At 59.8% G+C, this 16,711-nt stretch overlaps 1 protein-coding gene across 4 annotated transcripts in view; it reads left to right on the top strand.

Annotated features, from left to right (window-relative positions):
* The window catches only part of NOL4L (nucleolar protein 4 like), an 85,298-nt gene that overhangs the window by 55,549 nt on the left and 13,038 nt on the right, over positions 1-16,711 (top strand). For all 4 annotated transcript variants that reach the window (XM_049650024.1, XM_049650023.1, XM_049650022.1 and 1 more), the window contains one exon: positions 952-1,093. In XM_049650024.1, coding sequence (XP_049505981.1) covers positions 952-1,093 — 142 coding nt within the window. The remainder of the gene's footprint in view (positions 1-951; positions 1,094-16,711) is intronic.

The raw sequence follows: 16,711 nt of genomic DNA on the forward strand, positions 1-16,711 counted from the left end.
CTAGAGAGGAGAGGGGAGGGGGCAAAGCCAGTTGGGGGGGGGGGGGCTGCTGGGCCATCTTTCTTGCATTTTACAGCCAGCTCCCAAACACAGTTGCTTGCTGCTCCTGAAAGAGGCTGGGCCAGAAGGAGGTGGGGTCCCTTCCCACTGGAGGGCTGGATTGAAGGGGCCCCGCCCTGGGGGTTCCCAGATGACTGGCCAGGGGCTCACTGAAGCCAGCAAGGGGAGAGGAGGCAGGCGTGGTCCTCTCTAACAGGCCCTCCGGCTGTTTGGAAGGCCCTGGCGGCCCCCCAGGCCCTGGAGCCAAACCCCCTTTGCGGTCTGATCCGAACCCTCCTTGCCTGCACCACCCCCTTCCTTCTCTGCACTTCTGGGGCTGGCCTTTTCAGCCCTGGAAGCTGCCCAAGAGCGTATCTTTGAAGCACAGCAAAGGTTAGGAAGGAGGAAGACAGAAATGTCCTCTGGGTTGGGGGAGTGGGAGAAAGGAATTCCATGCATGCTCCATGGGAGCTGGAGTCGGAGGCAGTCCTAGTGGGGGCGGTCTGCTTGGCCTCAGCAGTGTCCGCATGTCTCGCTACCCGCTTTTGGCCACCCGTCCCTGTGCACAGCGAGCCCTCTTCCCGGGGCTGCGGGCGGGGAGTGGTGGCCCTTGTTTACAGCGCTTGCTTCAACCTTGGCTCACAAGGGTAAGAGCCAGGCCCTGCTATCCGCCCCTCCAGGATGCAAGACCTCATAATTGTCTTCAATTACAGACAGCGCCGGCCCTCAGCCCTGGCTTCCGACAGGAACCAGAGCCCGAACCGCTTGCACGGGGGGCAAGGTTTGGGGGTTCCCTGTGGCCTTTGGAGGCTTCCAAATGCCCACAGGCCCTAGGGTTCACCCAAAATGCTGCCTTGGGGCTGCACAGAGCCTGTCCCTGTTGAAACATCCACCTTCTTTGTCCCTGATCAGGATGAAACTTCTGTGAGCAGTGAAGATTTTGATATGAACGACTCCACATGGATGTCAGCTGACCCACACCTGGCCTCCAGCCTGAGTCCCAGCCAGGACGAGAGGATGCGGAGCCCTCAGAACCTCCACAGCCAAGAGGACGGTGAGTGTCTCTTGGTGGCCAGTGAGGAAGGCGCTGTGCCTGCCTGCAGGGGCCTAGAAATCTGGGCTGGGGCCTGGCGAGGGGTCCTACTGGAGGGCCTCAGCATCTCCACCAGCACTCCAGCCCCCGGCTGCAGGGAGAGCAAGTCCTCCCAAAGGTAAACGGAGAGAGCTCTCAGGGGCTGGCAGCCTGACAGGCTGTCCTGCCTGTCTGTTTGCCCTGACTCTCACAGGCTGGTGGGATATGGATGTCGAAATTACCGTGATTCAGGTCTGGGAAGGCTAATAGTTGCCTGACCCGGAAGAGTTCAGCTGCCCAGCAGTGAAAGCAAGAGTTAGGCTTCTGCAACTCAGCATGAGGCTATAGGACAGGGTCCCTGCCTGTCACCTTGTGAGCCAGCAGGCAATAAGCTTGTCCACTGTGTATCCCCAGGCCCTTGTGATAAGAAGTGGCCCAGCTCAGGAGCCGTCTGGCCTCTTCCCTGGCCCCCACTGCCCTCCAGGGCCAGCCAGGCAGCTTCCTGTGGCCTCCCTCGGAACGGAGGCCTTCTTCTTGGCATGGGAGTCTTGGGGTCAGAAGTCAGATCCCAGGGGTCCACTCTGGAGCACCTGTGTGAAACCCCCAAGGGGCTGGGGCTCTGAGATAACAGTGCCTGTGTCAGTCACGTGCAGTTGTGGGACCCGGGTGGCACCTGTGGTCAGTGTCTCTGGTGGGGCTCTGGGTTCTGGGGAGGTGATTGGGGGGCGGGGGCTGAGCCCAGGGCTGAGCCTCAGAGATCTGGGGTGTAGAACCAGCAATTAGGAAGGGTCAAAGGTCGGGCCTGGAATGCGGGAGGGAAGTGCAGGGTTAAAAAGGGGTGTAATGTTAACTCTGTGAAACGGGTTAGCCTTAAAGAGTAAATAAGGGGTAGGAGCCTTGCAGTTTGGGTCAAAGTTCGTCTCCATGGCAGAACCCGCGCGCGCCTGCCTCCCGACTGCCCTCACAGGCCTGAATCCGGCTTTGTCTGGGAGGAGACCCAGCCTGGAGGCAGCTGGGGAAGCTGGGCTAGGGGCTGGGGAGCCCAGAGGGTGGTTCTGCCGGGCCTGGAGTATAAGGCTGCTGGGAAAGAAAAGACTTTTGTGCCCTGACACCTCGTGAGGTCGGCACGACCCCCTCGTGCTGTGAGCCTCCCCACCAGAGCCTCCCAGACCAGTAACCACCTCCCAGTATTCCCACAGGGTGGGGGCAGCCACATGCTGCTGGGGGTTCTGGGGCTCGGAAGTGCCCAGCAGCTGACCTCCCTTCTCATCTGAGCCGATCAAAGGCCACACCCAAAGGCCACACCAAGGGCTGTGCCAACAGAGCTCAGCCAAGGGCATAGGGTTATACCTTCCCAAGAAGGATCCAGAACATTTTTTTTAAAAACTCAGAGTAGTAGGACTGAATGGGGGCCATATTCCCGCAACTCACTCTTGAAAAAGTCTTATGTTATTGTTGCTCAAAACCGTCCTTTAGCAGTCTGATTTTTGTTGGAGACATCTCCCAGGGAGACTTGGCACTTTGTGGGGAGTTTCCAGGCTCAGGTAGCAGAAGGGAGTATTTCTGTGGGGGTCGCAGGGATTCTTCAGCATCATTTGCCCCGCTGCCCGGGGCTTGGCTGGTCACGAAGATGAAGCAGAGACTGGGGTCGGCACATCCTGCAGGTGGTCCCACAAGAGCTTCCCAGGGGGAGCCGGCCTGGGTGTAGTCCTGCAGTCCCCCTGCCCCTCCCGCCGCCCCAGGCCTTCCTGGTTGTGGGCACTGGGCTGAAGCAGGCTGGCCTGCTGACAGTGCCAGGGTGTTTATCAGGGCAGGCAGCCTGAGCTGGAGACAGGGAGGACGGTGTTGACTGTGATACCATCAATTTAATTATTTAATCAAAGGCTGTGTCTGGAGGCTGTGGGCTGATGTGCTGGCCAGAGGCCGACCTAGACCCAGTGCGGGGGGTCGCAGGCCTTGAGAAGGCCCAGTTGTCTGGCCTGGTCTCTGCTGCCCCTGCTGGTCCTGGATCTATTGGTGACTGCTGTGTTTCTCCAGAGCAGTGGGTTCCCGTAGGGTTTTGGCTGGGTACAGACCTGGCCTAGAGCCCTCCTCCAGCCCCCCAGCCCCCACGGTGGCACGCAGCCAGCTCCCCTCTCTGAAGGTGCTTACAGTGCAGACACAAGCCGAGATCCTGCTCCCATCAGTGAATCAACGGGAGACCGTCAGACTACGGGGTGTTCTCATATCCCCTGTTGTTAACGAAGGACCGGGGTGGGGACAGGCCAAGCAGAGGCTCTGGTCTACCCTGGACTCCGAACCTAGCCACAACCCTCCGTGGTGGCTTGCTGTGTGGTCTCCAGCCCTCGGTCCTCCGTGGAGCTGGCAAATTGGAAAGATGAGGTCTAAAGCCCCCATTGTGAGTCCTGCAAGGCACAGACCATGTCAATCTTGCTCTCTACTCTGTCCCCAGTGACTCCAGCTGTATGCTTGGCACGTTATAGGGGCCTGCTGAATATTTGTTGCCTGAATGAATAAAGAAACAGACATTCATCAAGACCTACCTCTGAGCACACCATCCGGAGGGGATATAGGCCCACCCTTGTTGGGGACCAGTTGGGTTCTTTGTTCCTGAGGATATCCCCAATCTGAGCACCTGGGTCTTTTCCCTTAGCCAGAAAGTGTGGGGCTTCCAAGGCTGTCCCAGGGAGTGCACCACTCGTGCTGGCCAGTGATGCGGCCCAGAACCATTTCGGGAAGCCAGGTAGCTTGCACACATTCACACCTGTAGGTGTATGTGTTGGGCCCTCCTCTTTCCCCTCCTCCTCCTCCTCCCCCCTGCCCCCGCCTGCCTTCACCACCCCCTCTTCTCTCCTTCCCTTTTCAAATTTTAACAAATGCAGATGAAGACTGGGTCTTGGCGGGCCAGGTCCCCATGCCGAGACCAGAAATGAATTAGCACACCAGCTTTCACCCCTGGGAGCTTGCCTCTGAGATGTGCAGGGAGTGGGAATGCACTCGCCCTGAAACATGCATGGTTGTGCTTTTTCCCTCAAGCCCGCCCCTGCCTGCAAGGATGTACTTCACGGATCTCTTTTCTGGGTGCTGTTCCTGGCTCCCTGAAATCACAGCAGCAGACACTGGGCTGGGGTGGGGGAGGGACACACCACGCACAAAGTGCTTCCCTGCTGGGGGCTGTCGCTGCCGTGGGTGAGCATACACTCTTGTCTCACCTCATGAGACGTAGGAGATGATGAAGAGAATTTGGGTGATCTGACCCTTCTCACGGTAGTGCCGAAGGAGGCTGCCCTCCTGTTTCTGCCTTGGCAGGTATTGGCCATGTGTGAAGTTCCCCAGAAGATGGGGGAGGGGGGGAGCCTGGGAACCAGAGGAGCCTCCCCTCACGTATTCCAAGCACTGGCTTCTTGGGGCCAGAGTGATCCAGGCTGTTCCCGCTGTGGCCTCTTGCCCACGCGTGGCTGAGTCTTTTCCAGACCTGCAGCTAAGCCCTATCTGAGGCTTTGGCCTATGAGTCCAAATGGAACTCTGTGTACATCACAGGTGACTGGAAAGACACTTGGTTCAGGGGGTGCCTTCTGGGGTAGAGAGAAGACGCCTGGGAGAAGCTAGCTGTTGAGACTTTGTCCAGAGACACTGTAGTCTGGAGTTGACTTGGGACCAGTTTGTCAGTCTGTAGTCATGTCCCGTCGGTGGGATTATCTGCCTAATGTCCATCTCTCCCCCAGAGAGCATAAGCACCCTGAAAGCTAGGACCCCAGAACCCAGCACAGAGCCTGGCACAGAGCAGGTGGGGGTAATGGTCTGTCAAATGGATGCTCGAATGAAATGGTGAACAAGAGCACACACATGGGCAAGGCAAGCCCGCAGGTCCCCCAGGCTTCAGATGCTGGCCAGGCCAGGGTCCCAGGGGGCCATGGGCGGGCCAGGCAGTCTGGGCTGCAGAGGGCGGGGCCAGGCCAGGGCCTGCTCCTTGATTTCTCCTTGATGTGCTTCACTGGCCTCTTGCTCTGCCCCTTCCTGAACGGAAAATGTGAGGCCTGGCCTCCAGAAGGGATGCGAGGGGGTGGGGAGCGGACATTACTCACCTCTCCGGCAGACAGGAAGCCAGCGCCAGGGGAGAGCAGAGGGTCCCGCTTCCCTCTTCCTGCATGGTCGTCTTCCTGCAGGATTGTGGGGGTGGGGATTGCCGGCCAGGGGCTGTGTGGTGTCCTGGGGCATTTCAGGGCCCCTTGTATGTGCCTCTCAGACGAGACCGCTCCTATAGGCCCACAGGACACCACACTGGACCTCTCTTCTTCCCTCCCTCCGGTGACCCGGTGCCGGCACTCCCTTCCTGCAGATGGGGAGGGTTTGGAGCCTCCCCTCCGGTGCCCATGACCAAAGGCGGGGGGGGGGGGGGGGGGGGGGGGGGTGGTCTTCAGTTCTTTCAGGACTCTTATCAGTTTGGTCATGGGAAGATTGAGCCCCTGTTCCTGCCTTTCAGAAGTCAGGCAGAGAGGGACAGGCACAAGAATGTGGGATCCCTGCCAGGCTGTAAGCCTCCTGAGGGCAGGTGTGCCTCTATCTTAGGTTTCCCCTGGTTTCACAAATATTACATTTATTGTAGAAATTTTAGGGGGAAAAATGGAGCAAAAGAAAAGAAAAAAATACCAATATTTGGGGCATATTTTTCTCAGTCTTTTCTTTGCATATAATAAAAGTCTTGTTAAAAAAAAAAAAAAGGCAGGGGGATTATGTAGTGTTGCAGCCACCTTTTTTTCTTCTTAATGTTATTTGCCTCTCCTGTCAGTGATGTGGCATTTTTTGAAGACTGTCCAGTCATTCTAGTGACTGGAATCCCCATTTCCAAGCCTGCTGGGTGCTCAGAGCTATGACCATGCCTTTCCTACAGGGAAGGACATGTCCTCTCCTGAGGGGGAAGTAACTTGCCCAGACCACAAGTCTCTCTGACTCTGGAGCCAGCGTTTGGGCCACTTGTGGGGAAGGACATTCGAGTTCCTCTTTTTCATTGTTTCAGACAGCGCCACGGGGGGCATCCTCAGGGTCAGGGCCCTGCACCGGGATGAGTGTCCTCTTCTGGACGTTACCCCCAGCTCTGACCATGGAGTAGCAGCTCAACCAATGGCTGTTGAGCAGCTAGTGGCAGAGATGGGGGACCAGAGGAGGCCCGTGGGAGCAAGCAGGCTGTGTTTGGTGCGATGTTGAAGGCAGGCACAGGGGGCCTGAGGCGTGCCTGGGAGGCTCAGGTAGCAAGCACGTCTGTGCTCCTCCCAGGGAGGAGGCTGGGCAGGGGAAAAGGTGCTGAATGCCAGGGCTGGGGGTTTCCTGGGTCACATGTCTCCAGAAGCTCCCCAGGACTCCAGCCTCCAAACAGGAGAGACGGGGCAGGGAGGCTGCAGCCAGGAGGATGGAGAGAGCTGGGGCCATGTCTGTGGGCCAGGTCTCAGTTGGACGTGGCCCCCTGCAGGCAGGCCCTGGCACTGTGCCATGGGTCTCCTGAGCTGGTTCTGGCCAGTCCCGTCCCTGCCCGGTGGTCCTCAGCAAGTCATTGGCTCTGATTCCTGGCTTCTGCTGATGTAGGACAGGCTAATGTGACCATTAGCCCTGAGGTCCTTGGGAGCTCTTTGAGAGAAGACCGAGGCTTCCTGCCTGCTGACAAGTAGGGCCCTCCACTGCCCAGAAACGCAGCCCGGGCGGCAGGGGCTGTCCCCTGGGGAGCAGTGGGGCTGTCCCTCCTTTCCTCACCAGCCGGGGCCTCTCTCAGTGTGCCTCCCCCACCTCCCTGCAGCGCAGTGTGCAGGGGAAGGGGGTGGCCGTAGCCCTGCTGCCCTGCCCCAGGCTCGGTCCTGCCTCCATTCGCAACTCCTCTCTCCTTGCTGTGGGGCCTGGGGCAGTGATCTGCCCTCACTGGACAGAGAGATGAGAGCTGGGTGAGGCAGTGACAGAGCTTAGCGCAAGCCTGGGACGGGAGAGGCTCAACAAATGGGTGTGGGGCCATTTCCTCATAAGTGGCCAGCCTGGTGCAGGGGGCTGTGCTGGAGGGCCGGGCGCCCGGGCTCACTGCCAACTGGCACGCGCGGGCTGAGGGGCTGTTGGCAGGTCAGGGCCTCCCTTGAAAGGCTGAGGGGTTCTCCTCACTGGTCCCAATTTCTAGACTCTTCACCAGCCTCACTTGGTCCCATCCAGTCTATCTGTTCAGGTCCCTCTGGGTCCCGTCTGCCACATGATCCCCGTGTGGTCCTGACCACAGCTCCCTTACAGCGTCACACCAGTGTTCCTTGCTCCTGCTCTACCACACACACACACACACACACACACACACATCCATCCATCCATCCATCCATCCACCCACCCACCCACCCACCCAGAGCCTTGTTGCTTTGGAAAGAGCTGGGATGGGAGGTCAGGTACTCACAGCTTGTCCTGGCATCTTGTGAACTCCTGTCACACACCCTGCTCATATGTGCCAGGGACCCTGAGTCCTTCAAGACCCTACCTCTGGATCCGCCTGACCCTGTCTCCAAGCTTCCACACAGGCAGGTAGCTAGGCAGGCAGCTGTGAGATTGTTCCGCTGTCCAAGGAGAAGGCTCCTGGGCACTGAGGACGCCACGGGAGGGTTCCCGGCAAGGGGTGGATGCTGCTCGTGCAAGGGAGAGGACAGGGGCCACCCTGCTAGTGGGGAAGGGCTCCGTAGGAGTTGGGAGCAGGCCATTCGGGCTCAGACAGTCCCCAACACCACCACCCCTGTGCTCCGGATACTTAGTGTGCTCTGTGGATGGTGCCCGCCCTCTGGCAGGCCCACTGCTGGGGTTGGAGCTTTATGGTTTGCTTACACCTGACTCCCTGGGGACCCCAATGCTCATGGTTGCGTGTCCGCCCTGGTCACTGTCACATTGGGGGAGGATTGTGGCCCCTTCACCGTGGCCAACTGGGGATGGCTTCTGAGGGACTTGTCCTGCAGTGAGCTTTGAAACTGAGCTTTCTCTCTTTCACACCTGTTGTCATCTTGGCCCTGGCCACCCCTGACCCTACTTGTCTAAGCTAAGGCTAGAAACCGGGTCTGGGCCCCATTCTCTGGCTACAGGTCACACTCCCTCCTTCCAGAGCACGAGCTGTTTGTTCCTAGTCAAGGCTCCAAACATCCACACGGAATGATCCCTCTGCCCTGCTCTCCCCCAAGGAACAGAGAACTGGGGCCCAAGTCTTTCTGGGGATTGGCCATGGGCCACCCTGGCAGTCCTGGGTCACAGGAAAGTGTCCATCATCAGCTGAGCTGCTGGCCGCACAGACAATGCTAGGCTGTCCTGGCCTCCAGCCACTGAGGGGTGAGAGAGGCTGGGAGACAGCACCGAGGGATCCCTTTATCCCAGGAGCAGGCGGGGCCTGCACAGCCCTGGCCTTGTGTGGGCTGCCAGGGTCTTAGGCCCCCAGATGCCTGTGAGGACATTAGAGCAGGACAGGCTCCCTGGCCTGGGGTGGTGAGGTTGACCTGCTAAGGGAGAGGGCGACCCCCCCCACACACCCCTGGGAGATGAGCCTGCATCTGCCGGCCTGTTGGGGAGATCAGAGCCGTCCTGCTGCTCCTGCCCCTCGGTCTAGGATGCATTAGACCCCAGTTCCCCGTTGACCCTCTGCAGACACAGCCCTGCTGTGCTGGAGAGCATACCCAGGGTGGGTGGGGGCCATGCAAGAGAGGCATTGCCACCCCAGCCTGTCGAAGGGCAGCTTTCTCGGGAACCAGGAAGTGACCGGAGCCATGGTGGCGTCATCACTCTGACCTAAGGACTGAGGTGCACCGAACCCAGGCCGGCTTCCGGGAAGGCTGGTGGAGGACCTTCCAGGGCCCTCAGATGCCACACACACACGCACAGGCTTTGGGGCCCGGGCCCTGCCCCGTGAATCATCCACACATGGTCACCTGAAGTGGCTCTGTTTGCTCTCAGAACACACGATTTGTTTGGTAGGGGGGGTGGTAGGGGTGCAGTGGGCATATTGGCTGGAGCTTTGTATGTTGAGTTAGCATGGATTTCTCACTGCCCGTGCTTGACCTAGAGGGTGGGGCCAGGGAGATGTCAGACCTGGGAAGACACAGACCCAGCCTGTCCATAGCGGGAGCACCTCCCACTGGGCATACCTGACCAGTGCGTGTTGGGGGAGAAGCCGAAGGAAGTGGGGTGGCGGCAGAGGTGGGGACCGTCCCACGGTACAGATGGGCAAATGGAGGCCTAGAGGAGAAAGAGGGCAGGTGCCTTGGGAAATCGGGGGCCTGTCTGGGCTTTGTCACACACGCGGTGTGATCGCCGATGACTCCCCTCGGGGAGCCCCTGGTTCCTCCCCGATGCCTGCCGTGGGGTGCTTGCGCAGATCGGGAACAGTGTGCCTGGCGCCTGACACTTAGTATCTCCCCCACTGAAGGTGGCACCCGTCCCCAGTGCCCTGATGCCAGCCCTGCTCCGGCCCCCTGCCCCCAAGACCCAACTCCTCTGTGGGTCAGACACCTCACTAGGGGCTCCTGCACTGAGAGACAGGATTTCAGTTTGAGGGGGAAATCTAGGTCTGCGCTGTCTGATACTATGGCTGTAGATGGCTGTTAGAAAGCCTCCTGCAAACTGAGGTGTGCTGTGTGTGTGAAATACGCACTGAGTTTCAAAGGCGTCGTACGAAAAAAGAATGTAAAATAGCTCAGTTTTAACACAGTATTGACTCCTTGTTGAAATAAGATTTTGACTATATTGGGCTGAATAAAATAGATTATTAAAATTCATTCTCTCTGTTTCTTTTCACTTTTTATGTGGCTACTAGAAAACGGGAAAGTCCATGGCTGGCTCACATTCTGTTTCTATTGGACAGCACTGCTCTAGTCTCTGAGGGCCCGGGCGTCGGTGCCTGCCTAAGGAACGACCTGCAAAAGGCCGGGCGGGAAGGCGATGCTGTGGAGTAGAGGTGCCGGCGTCCCTGGGTCCGTGGCATTAGGAGGCAAGAGCGGAGGCCGGTGGGGAGCATGGTGGGGAACAGGGGCCGGCCTGCCCCTGGAACCACAAGGGTGGGATGGGGTGCTTCGAAGGGACAGTTCGGTGGGCAGCCGGGGGCCTGACGGCCAGACCGCGGGGCGGGCACCCCGTGTGGCCCTGTCACCCAGGATGGTGGGATCCCAGCAAGACCGCCTGGTCCAACTCCTCTGTGTCCCCCGTTTGACCCCAAGGCCCTCCCCCTTCCTTCCGGGAGGAAGAGCAGGGTAGCCTGCCAGGAGCCTGGTGCTCCTGGGAACTATGCATCATGTAAACATGGCCCAGGCCACTGGCCTTTGTCAGAGCAGGCGGGGACCGGCCCTGGTGAGGTGCACACCCAAATTCAGAGCGCGGGCGGAGGAGGAGGAAGGGCCGGCTCTGCAGACTCCCTGCGCCTGCCCTGGTGTCTACTCCTCCCGGCCCACGGTGGGGCTGCCGGCTCCAGCCCTCTACCCGCCTCCTCCCCCCAGCCCAGCTCTTTTGTGTGTGAATTATCGATGCCCCCTCCTCTCCCCCTCCTGGCCGCCCCTGTGACAGAAGCCCACGGAGGAGGGGGCCTCAGCCCCCGCCCCTCTGGCCGCAGAAGGCAGCCCGCGCTGGGCATGCCGGGTGGCTCGGCCACAGGCCCGGCCTGTGGTCTCAGTGGTGGGGTACCTTCCCACCTTTTCCCAGCCCGCCCTGGGAGCTGGTGCGGGTCACCCACTGGGAGAGGGTGCCGCTGGCTGCGGCCCCAGAGCCCGGTGTGGCGATTGGCGGCTCGCACAGAGCCGGGCTTGTGCGGGCTGCGGGGCGCTGGCGCCCACATAAGGGCATTGTTTGCCGAGGTAAAAGGGGTTTTTGTCTCCTTCTGGAGACGGGACAGAGGGAGGAACAATTTCCCCCATTCATCGCTAATTCCCCCATTGGAATAGCAGCACATCGCCCCACGTTAAATAGATGGGCACCTCGGCCCTTCCCTGCCCGAGGCGTTCCGGGCACAGGTGGTGGGCTCCGCGTCCTGCCCGAATCGGGGAGGTGTCCTTTGCCAGAGCCGGGGAGGCCTGGCTTTGTGGAAACGTTCAGAAGGGGTGCACCCCCCAGCGGCTCCCCTGCGGCCACTCAGGGCGCCCTTCTGTCTGTTGTTCACACACAGTCACAGGCTGGGGGCAGTCTCACCCCGCTGGCGCTGTTCTAGGCTCCGGCGGCCTGGCCTTGGGTGGGATGCCCGTCCTGCCACAGCAGCACGGACGAGGACCGGGTAGACACAAGAGGGTCACTTCCGGCCAGGTCTGGGACGGGTTGGACCAGAACACGTGTCCGCCCGGGGAGACCCATGGCCGGAGGCCTGCGCCCTGGAGGGCCCGACTCCCACACCCGGTGTGTCAGGGCCCCTGCTGCCCCTGGGGCCAGCTGGGTTCTTTCACAGGGTCATAAAGTGTCAGAGCCCAACAGGGCGTCAGCGGCAACTCCCTGGACCGCAGATAAGAGGAGCCAAGGAGGCGGGCTGTGCCCAAGGTCGGGAGACAGCGAGGCCTGCACCTGCTCCTGCCCTGGCCCCGCCGGCCTCATTCGGGCACGAGTTTGAATACGTGCCTGTATCTCCTTTAAATCACACTGTTTTGGAGGGAGTGGGGAGGAGGGAAGAATTGGGACCGTACCGGAACCCAGCTTGCCTCAGCCTGGGGTGCTGACGCTTCTCTCTGTTCCTTCTTTCCCCAAACGGTGCCAGGCGCTGCAGGGGCGGGGGCTGCCGCCAGCCCTTCCTGCGGGTACCAGCCACCTCAGGACTGAGCTAGGGGGACCGACCCAGTGGGGCTGTGGTGGGCCACAGTGAGGAGACAGCCTGGCTTGGGCTCCAGTCCCTGGGCTCCTCCCAGAGGGAGGATTGTGGATCACTCAGAGACTCCGGCTACCTTCCCCAGTAAGGAAACTGTTGGCTCCTGTAACCGAAAAGTCTAGGTTCTTCTTTGGCTTTAGGCAAGGATGGATATAAGGGGGATTTATTCCTGACAGCTATTCAGTCTTGCCAAACGGGCTCAGCAGCCCTGGGGGCTTGGGGGAGCACTTCTTTCCAAACATTTCAGCCAGAGCCCCAGGATTGACTTTCACGGGTCCAGCTTGGTCACATGCCCACTGACCGCCGGGATGGGCTGTGCCGACTGGCCAGGCGTGGGGCATGTACTTCCCCTGGAAGACTCGGGGTGCCCTCCCCCAGAGGAAGGGGTATGGGTTCTGGAGAGGCGGGAGTGATCTGGGCCCACCCAGCACAGCCCTGCTGACCCTGGGTCTGCTGGGCTGGGGCAGCTTACGTGGGGAAGGGGTGCTGGGCACAGGCCACAGACGTACGTAGTATGTCAGAAGGTGATTAAAATGGTCTGGAAAAAGTAGGTAAAGGGGTCAGCCTGTCAGAGTGGGGGCAGGGAGGTCTTACTGAGAAGGTGACCTTGAAGCAAATCCCTGAGGGGGAGAGGCAGCTGGGGACAGAGTGTCGGAAGAGGGAACAGCAAGTGAAAAGGTACACAGCTGGCACAGCTGCAGTGGGTGGCAGCAAGGGGCCCCCTCTGGAGGGAGTCTGGCTTCCACTTAGGGGGTTGAACTCCTTTCATGCAGCTGCTGCTGCCTGGGCGGGGGGGGGGGGGGGGGCGCTGACGGATGGATACACTTACCCCCTCCCCAGCAGCACCTTTGCCCCCACCAGGGTCAGGGGCCTTCTCCTTAGTCCCAGGGCCTTCTCAGCCTCCTCCAGTGAGGCTTCTTCCATGGGCTGCTTCTTACAAAAAGCCTTCCCTCCTTCCCTCCCTCCTGGTGTCCCTCCCTCCTTGGGAGGAGTTCTGGAGATGGGGCTCTGCCGTCGGGGCTCAAGGGCCAGAAAGCTCACGACTGTCTTTTTGGGGCCCAGTCTCTTCTGGAGCCCTGTGTCTGGTTTTTTGCTCACTGGAGTATGAGTCGCCAGGACAGCGACCACCCTCTCTTTTCACTGCTGAGTCCCCAGTGCCCCTCATGGGCCTGACACCAGGAAGTGTTCAGGCAGGGAAGGGACAAGGGTGGGAAGAGCATCCTGCGGGCACTGGCCTCCCCCTCCTCCTCCCTGGCCCACCTCAGATTTTGCACCCGGCCGGGCTCTGGCGGGCCCTCCGGAGCCCCTGTGTGTAGGAAGCAGGTGCGTTATGAAGGAAGACAGCGGGGCATAGAGAACCAGCTTTTTCTTTTTTAGCGCCTACTCTCTACGCCAGTATTGTCTACACCTCATGCATCCTGGTTTACTGACAGGAGACGCATTTGGAAAGGAAACCGAGGCTCAAGGAGGTAAAGTGGCATCTTCAAGGTGACACGGCCCCTCTGCATTCTGCCTAAAACCCACGGCCTCTCCAGTTGGCAAAAAACGGACCCGAGTGGGAGGCAGTCCGTGAGAGGGTGGCGCTGCGGGTGGTCGGCACGCGGGTTGAGGGTGGCCCCGGCAGGATGACGGGCAGGATGACGGGGGAGCACACGCTCGAGGTGGGCTGTGTGTGTGGCTGGCTTTCCCTGCCCCCGGGCGAGGTGCGGAGGTGGGAGGGCCTTGGCCTGTGGCGGGAGGAGGTGGGAACAGAGCTTGTGAACTGGGGCCCGCTGGCCTGCTCAAGGTTTTGGGGTTCTTTTGGTTTTGGGGGGACTTTTGTGGTGAAATATGTATAACATAAAAATCTTATGTTACATTTTAACCATTTTTAAGCGTACAATTCAGCGGCATTAAGGACATTGACAGTGTTGTGCAACCAGCACCGTTATTTCTAAAATACAGTGTTCCTCACCCCAAACTATATCCATTAAGCAGTAGCTCCCTGTCCCGCCTCCTCCAGGCCCTGATACGTTTTCTGTCTCTATGCATGTGTCTAATCCACACACTGGGTGGAAGGGGACTCATTCAGTATTTGTCCCGTTGTGTCTGGCTTCTTTCACTCAGCATAATGCTCTCGGAGTTCATCCGTGTTGTAGCGTGTGACGGTATTTCATTCCTCTTTAGGGCTGAACAATATTCCATTGCGTGGATAGACCACATTTGGTTTGGCAAGGTCTTTCAAAATGGAAACAATGTAAGTCAGTCATTAACATTTTAAAATCTGGATATTTACATAATGGTGCAGATTTCCGGTTTCTTCTAAAAACTCAGGATGCCTGGTCTGGACTCCTGGCACCTCCTGGTCCCACCTGAACAGCCACTTCCCTTACTGGATGAGAGCAGCCTCGGAGTACTGGGAAGAGGGTGCTGCGTTGCAGTCGGAGCCAGTGCCTGTGGCTGTCTGGCCGAGCAGCAAGGATGCACAGCCCTGGGGCCACCCTGGGCTCCTGAGCTGTGGGAGGCTGGGAGTAGGCACGCATCCCCTTTCCCCCTTCCACCATAGGTGTAGGGCAAGGGAGGTCCGTCCTCCCACGACGAAACCTAGTCAGAGAGGCAGGTGGTTGGGGTGCCACCCGTGGGCCTATGCAGGGGTGTGGCACCACCGCAGGAGGCCGTGGGCCTGACGCCCCTGCGTTGGGACAGTTGGCTCACTGTGTGCAGAGCATGGTGCCTTCCTATCAACCCCTCCTTCCAGAAGAGGAAGCCAAAGCCCTCCAAGGTCAAGCAGCTGGCCTATTAGGAATGATGCCAGGGTGTGAAGTCTCACCTATAAGGTGGGCCAAGAATGGGCACCTGCCAGAGCAAACGGGTTCACGTGATCAGTCAGTATGGGTGCCCATCCCTGCCTTCCAGCTCCTCAGCTCCAGAAGAGGCTCCTGCATGTGTGGGGGCTTCTCTGGCAACAGGTGGGAGGTAGGCAGCCGTCAGAACTCACCCTGGGCCAGGCAAAGGAGGCGCGAAGTATCCCCAGGAAGGACGGGCATTGGGCTGTAACTCCTTCCCAGGGACAGTGGAAGAGGAGGCCTGCCCTGAGGAGGCCGCATTGAGCCAGGCCTCGAAGGTAGACTGAAATTTTCTGAGTTAGAAGCAACATGGCAGGCAGGCAGCAGAGCCTGAGCCCAAGCAAAGGCCTGGAGATGTGAGGTCCCGCGGTGGCCAGGAGGGTGGGGTCTGGACTCCAGAAGTCAGGGGACTAAGAACACACCCAGCGGGAGTCTGGAGGATAGTCTTCAGGGGTCTTTGGAGAGCAGGAAGGTTATGGAACAAGAATAGGCTGGTGCTGGAAAGGGGTGGGGTGGAGGTGGGTGTGATGAAGGGAGGGAGGGCAGCCACTTTCCTGTGGTTTGGTAATGAGCATCTGTCCCTCCAGGAGGGCTGGCACCTTGGTTGTCATTGTTACTTTGTTTCTCAGCCTGGGACTGTGCGGGCATGCAGTAGGTGCTCAGTAAATACTGCCGGGCAATTTGTTCATTCCGCCAACATCTGCTCTGGTCGCTGGAGATCCTTCTGGAGGAAAACCAGGCCCATCTGTGATGGAGGAGGAGGGGGGCAGCGGACGCGTGGTGAGGTCCTGGAGGTTGCAAGGACGCAGGCACAGGGACTCTGGGGTGTCGTTCAGCAAGCAGGGAGCTGTGGGGCGGCTTTGAGCAGAGCCTGGAGCTGACCTGCAGGAGGATGAAGGGAGCCGTGGCTGCCCGGAGGAAGAGGAGAAGGAGGGGCAGCCTGGCCCAGGGGACCTGCGGCAGCCAGGGGGGGGAGGGGTGCCACTTCACCACGGCCTTTCCCATCCCCCTCTGCCCCGGGCTCGGCTGCTTGATGGGCAGCCCGGCCCCGCCCCCGGGCAGCCGGGAGGCCAGCGATTGGTTGGGGCGCTAGAGCCGCTCGGTCGCCATGGGGACGCTCTGGCGGTGCGCGTGCCCAATGCCCAGCCCCGGGGACTAAATCTTCATAATCTGCTGGCTGGGAGAGTGGGGGTGGGGTCTTGCGCGACCCTGGCCTGGGGAAAGGGGTGGCCTGGGATGCGGTCTAGGCTCACTGTGGTTCCCCCCTCCCCCACCAGCTCTGGGTCCTGGTGCGGAGCCCCGGGGGCACCTGGGCGCCACCGGGAACCGCTCGGTACTCACCTGGCCGTGACCCCGGGAGCTCAACCTGCTTCGGCCTCCGCCGTCTCAGTTGATCAAGCAGGAGGCTGGGCCTGGATTGGGGAGAGGGGCCTGGAATTTTATCTGAAAATGTCTAACCCCTCAGTTGAAGTTTGTCCTCCCAGGTCCACCAGGCAATACTGTGCTCTCCGCAGCAGGGGGCGCCCTCGGCAGAGCTTTGTTGGGTTGTCACCTCTGGAAAGCAGAGACAGCCTATTGAGATGCCAGGAATGCAGCCCCCTGAGCCTGCAGCCCTGGCTCAGGATGTCCAAGGCCACCTGACCTTGCACAGAAGGCAGCTCTGGGGGGAGAGGGGGGCACTGTCTGTGTGTAAGCTGCCAGGACTCGGCAGGGCCCACATGCGGGAAGAGTGGGTAACTGGGGGAGGAGGGGGGAGGTCACAATGGAGGCATTATCCCTTTTTCCTTGGGCAGATGAAGGAAGCTGAGAGCCCACTGTGGGGAGAGGGTGTGAAGGGGCAGGGCAGTGGCGAGTTAGAGGAAGAGGGGGATGCCGGTCAGGCCCCAAGCCAGCTCTGGGTGTCCAAGCACCTCTGGTGTGCAGCAGGCTGGTCAGACCTGAGGCAGCAGC

This window comes from Panthera uncia (genome assembly GCF_023721935.1).
Source record: "Panthera uncia isolate 11264 chromosome A3 unlocalized genomic scaffold, Puncia_PCG_1.0 HiC_scaffold_11, whole genome shotgun sequence".
In the NCBI taxonomy this organism is placed as follows: Eukaryota; Metazoa; Chordata; class Mammalia; order Carnivora; family Felidae; genus Panthera; species Panthera uncia.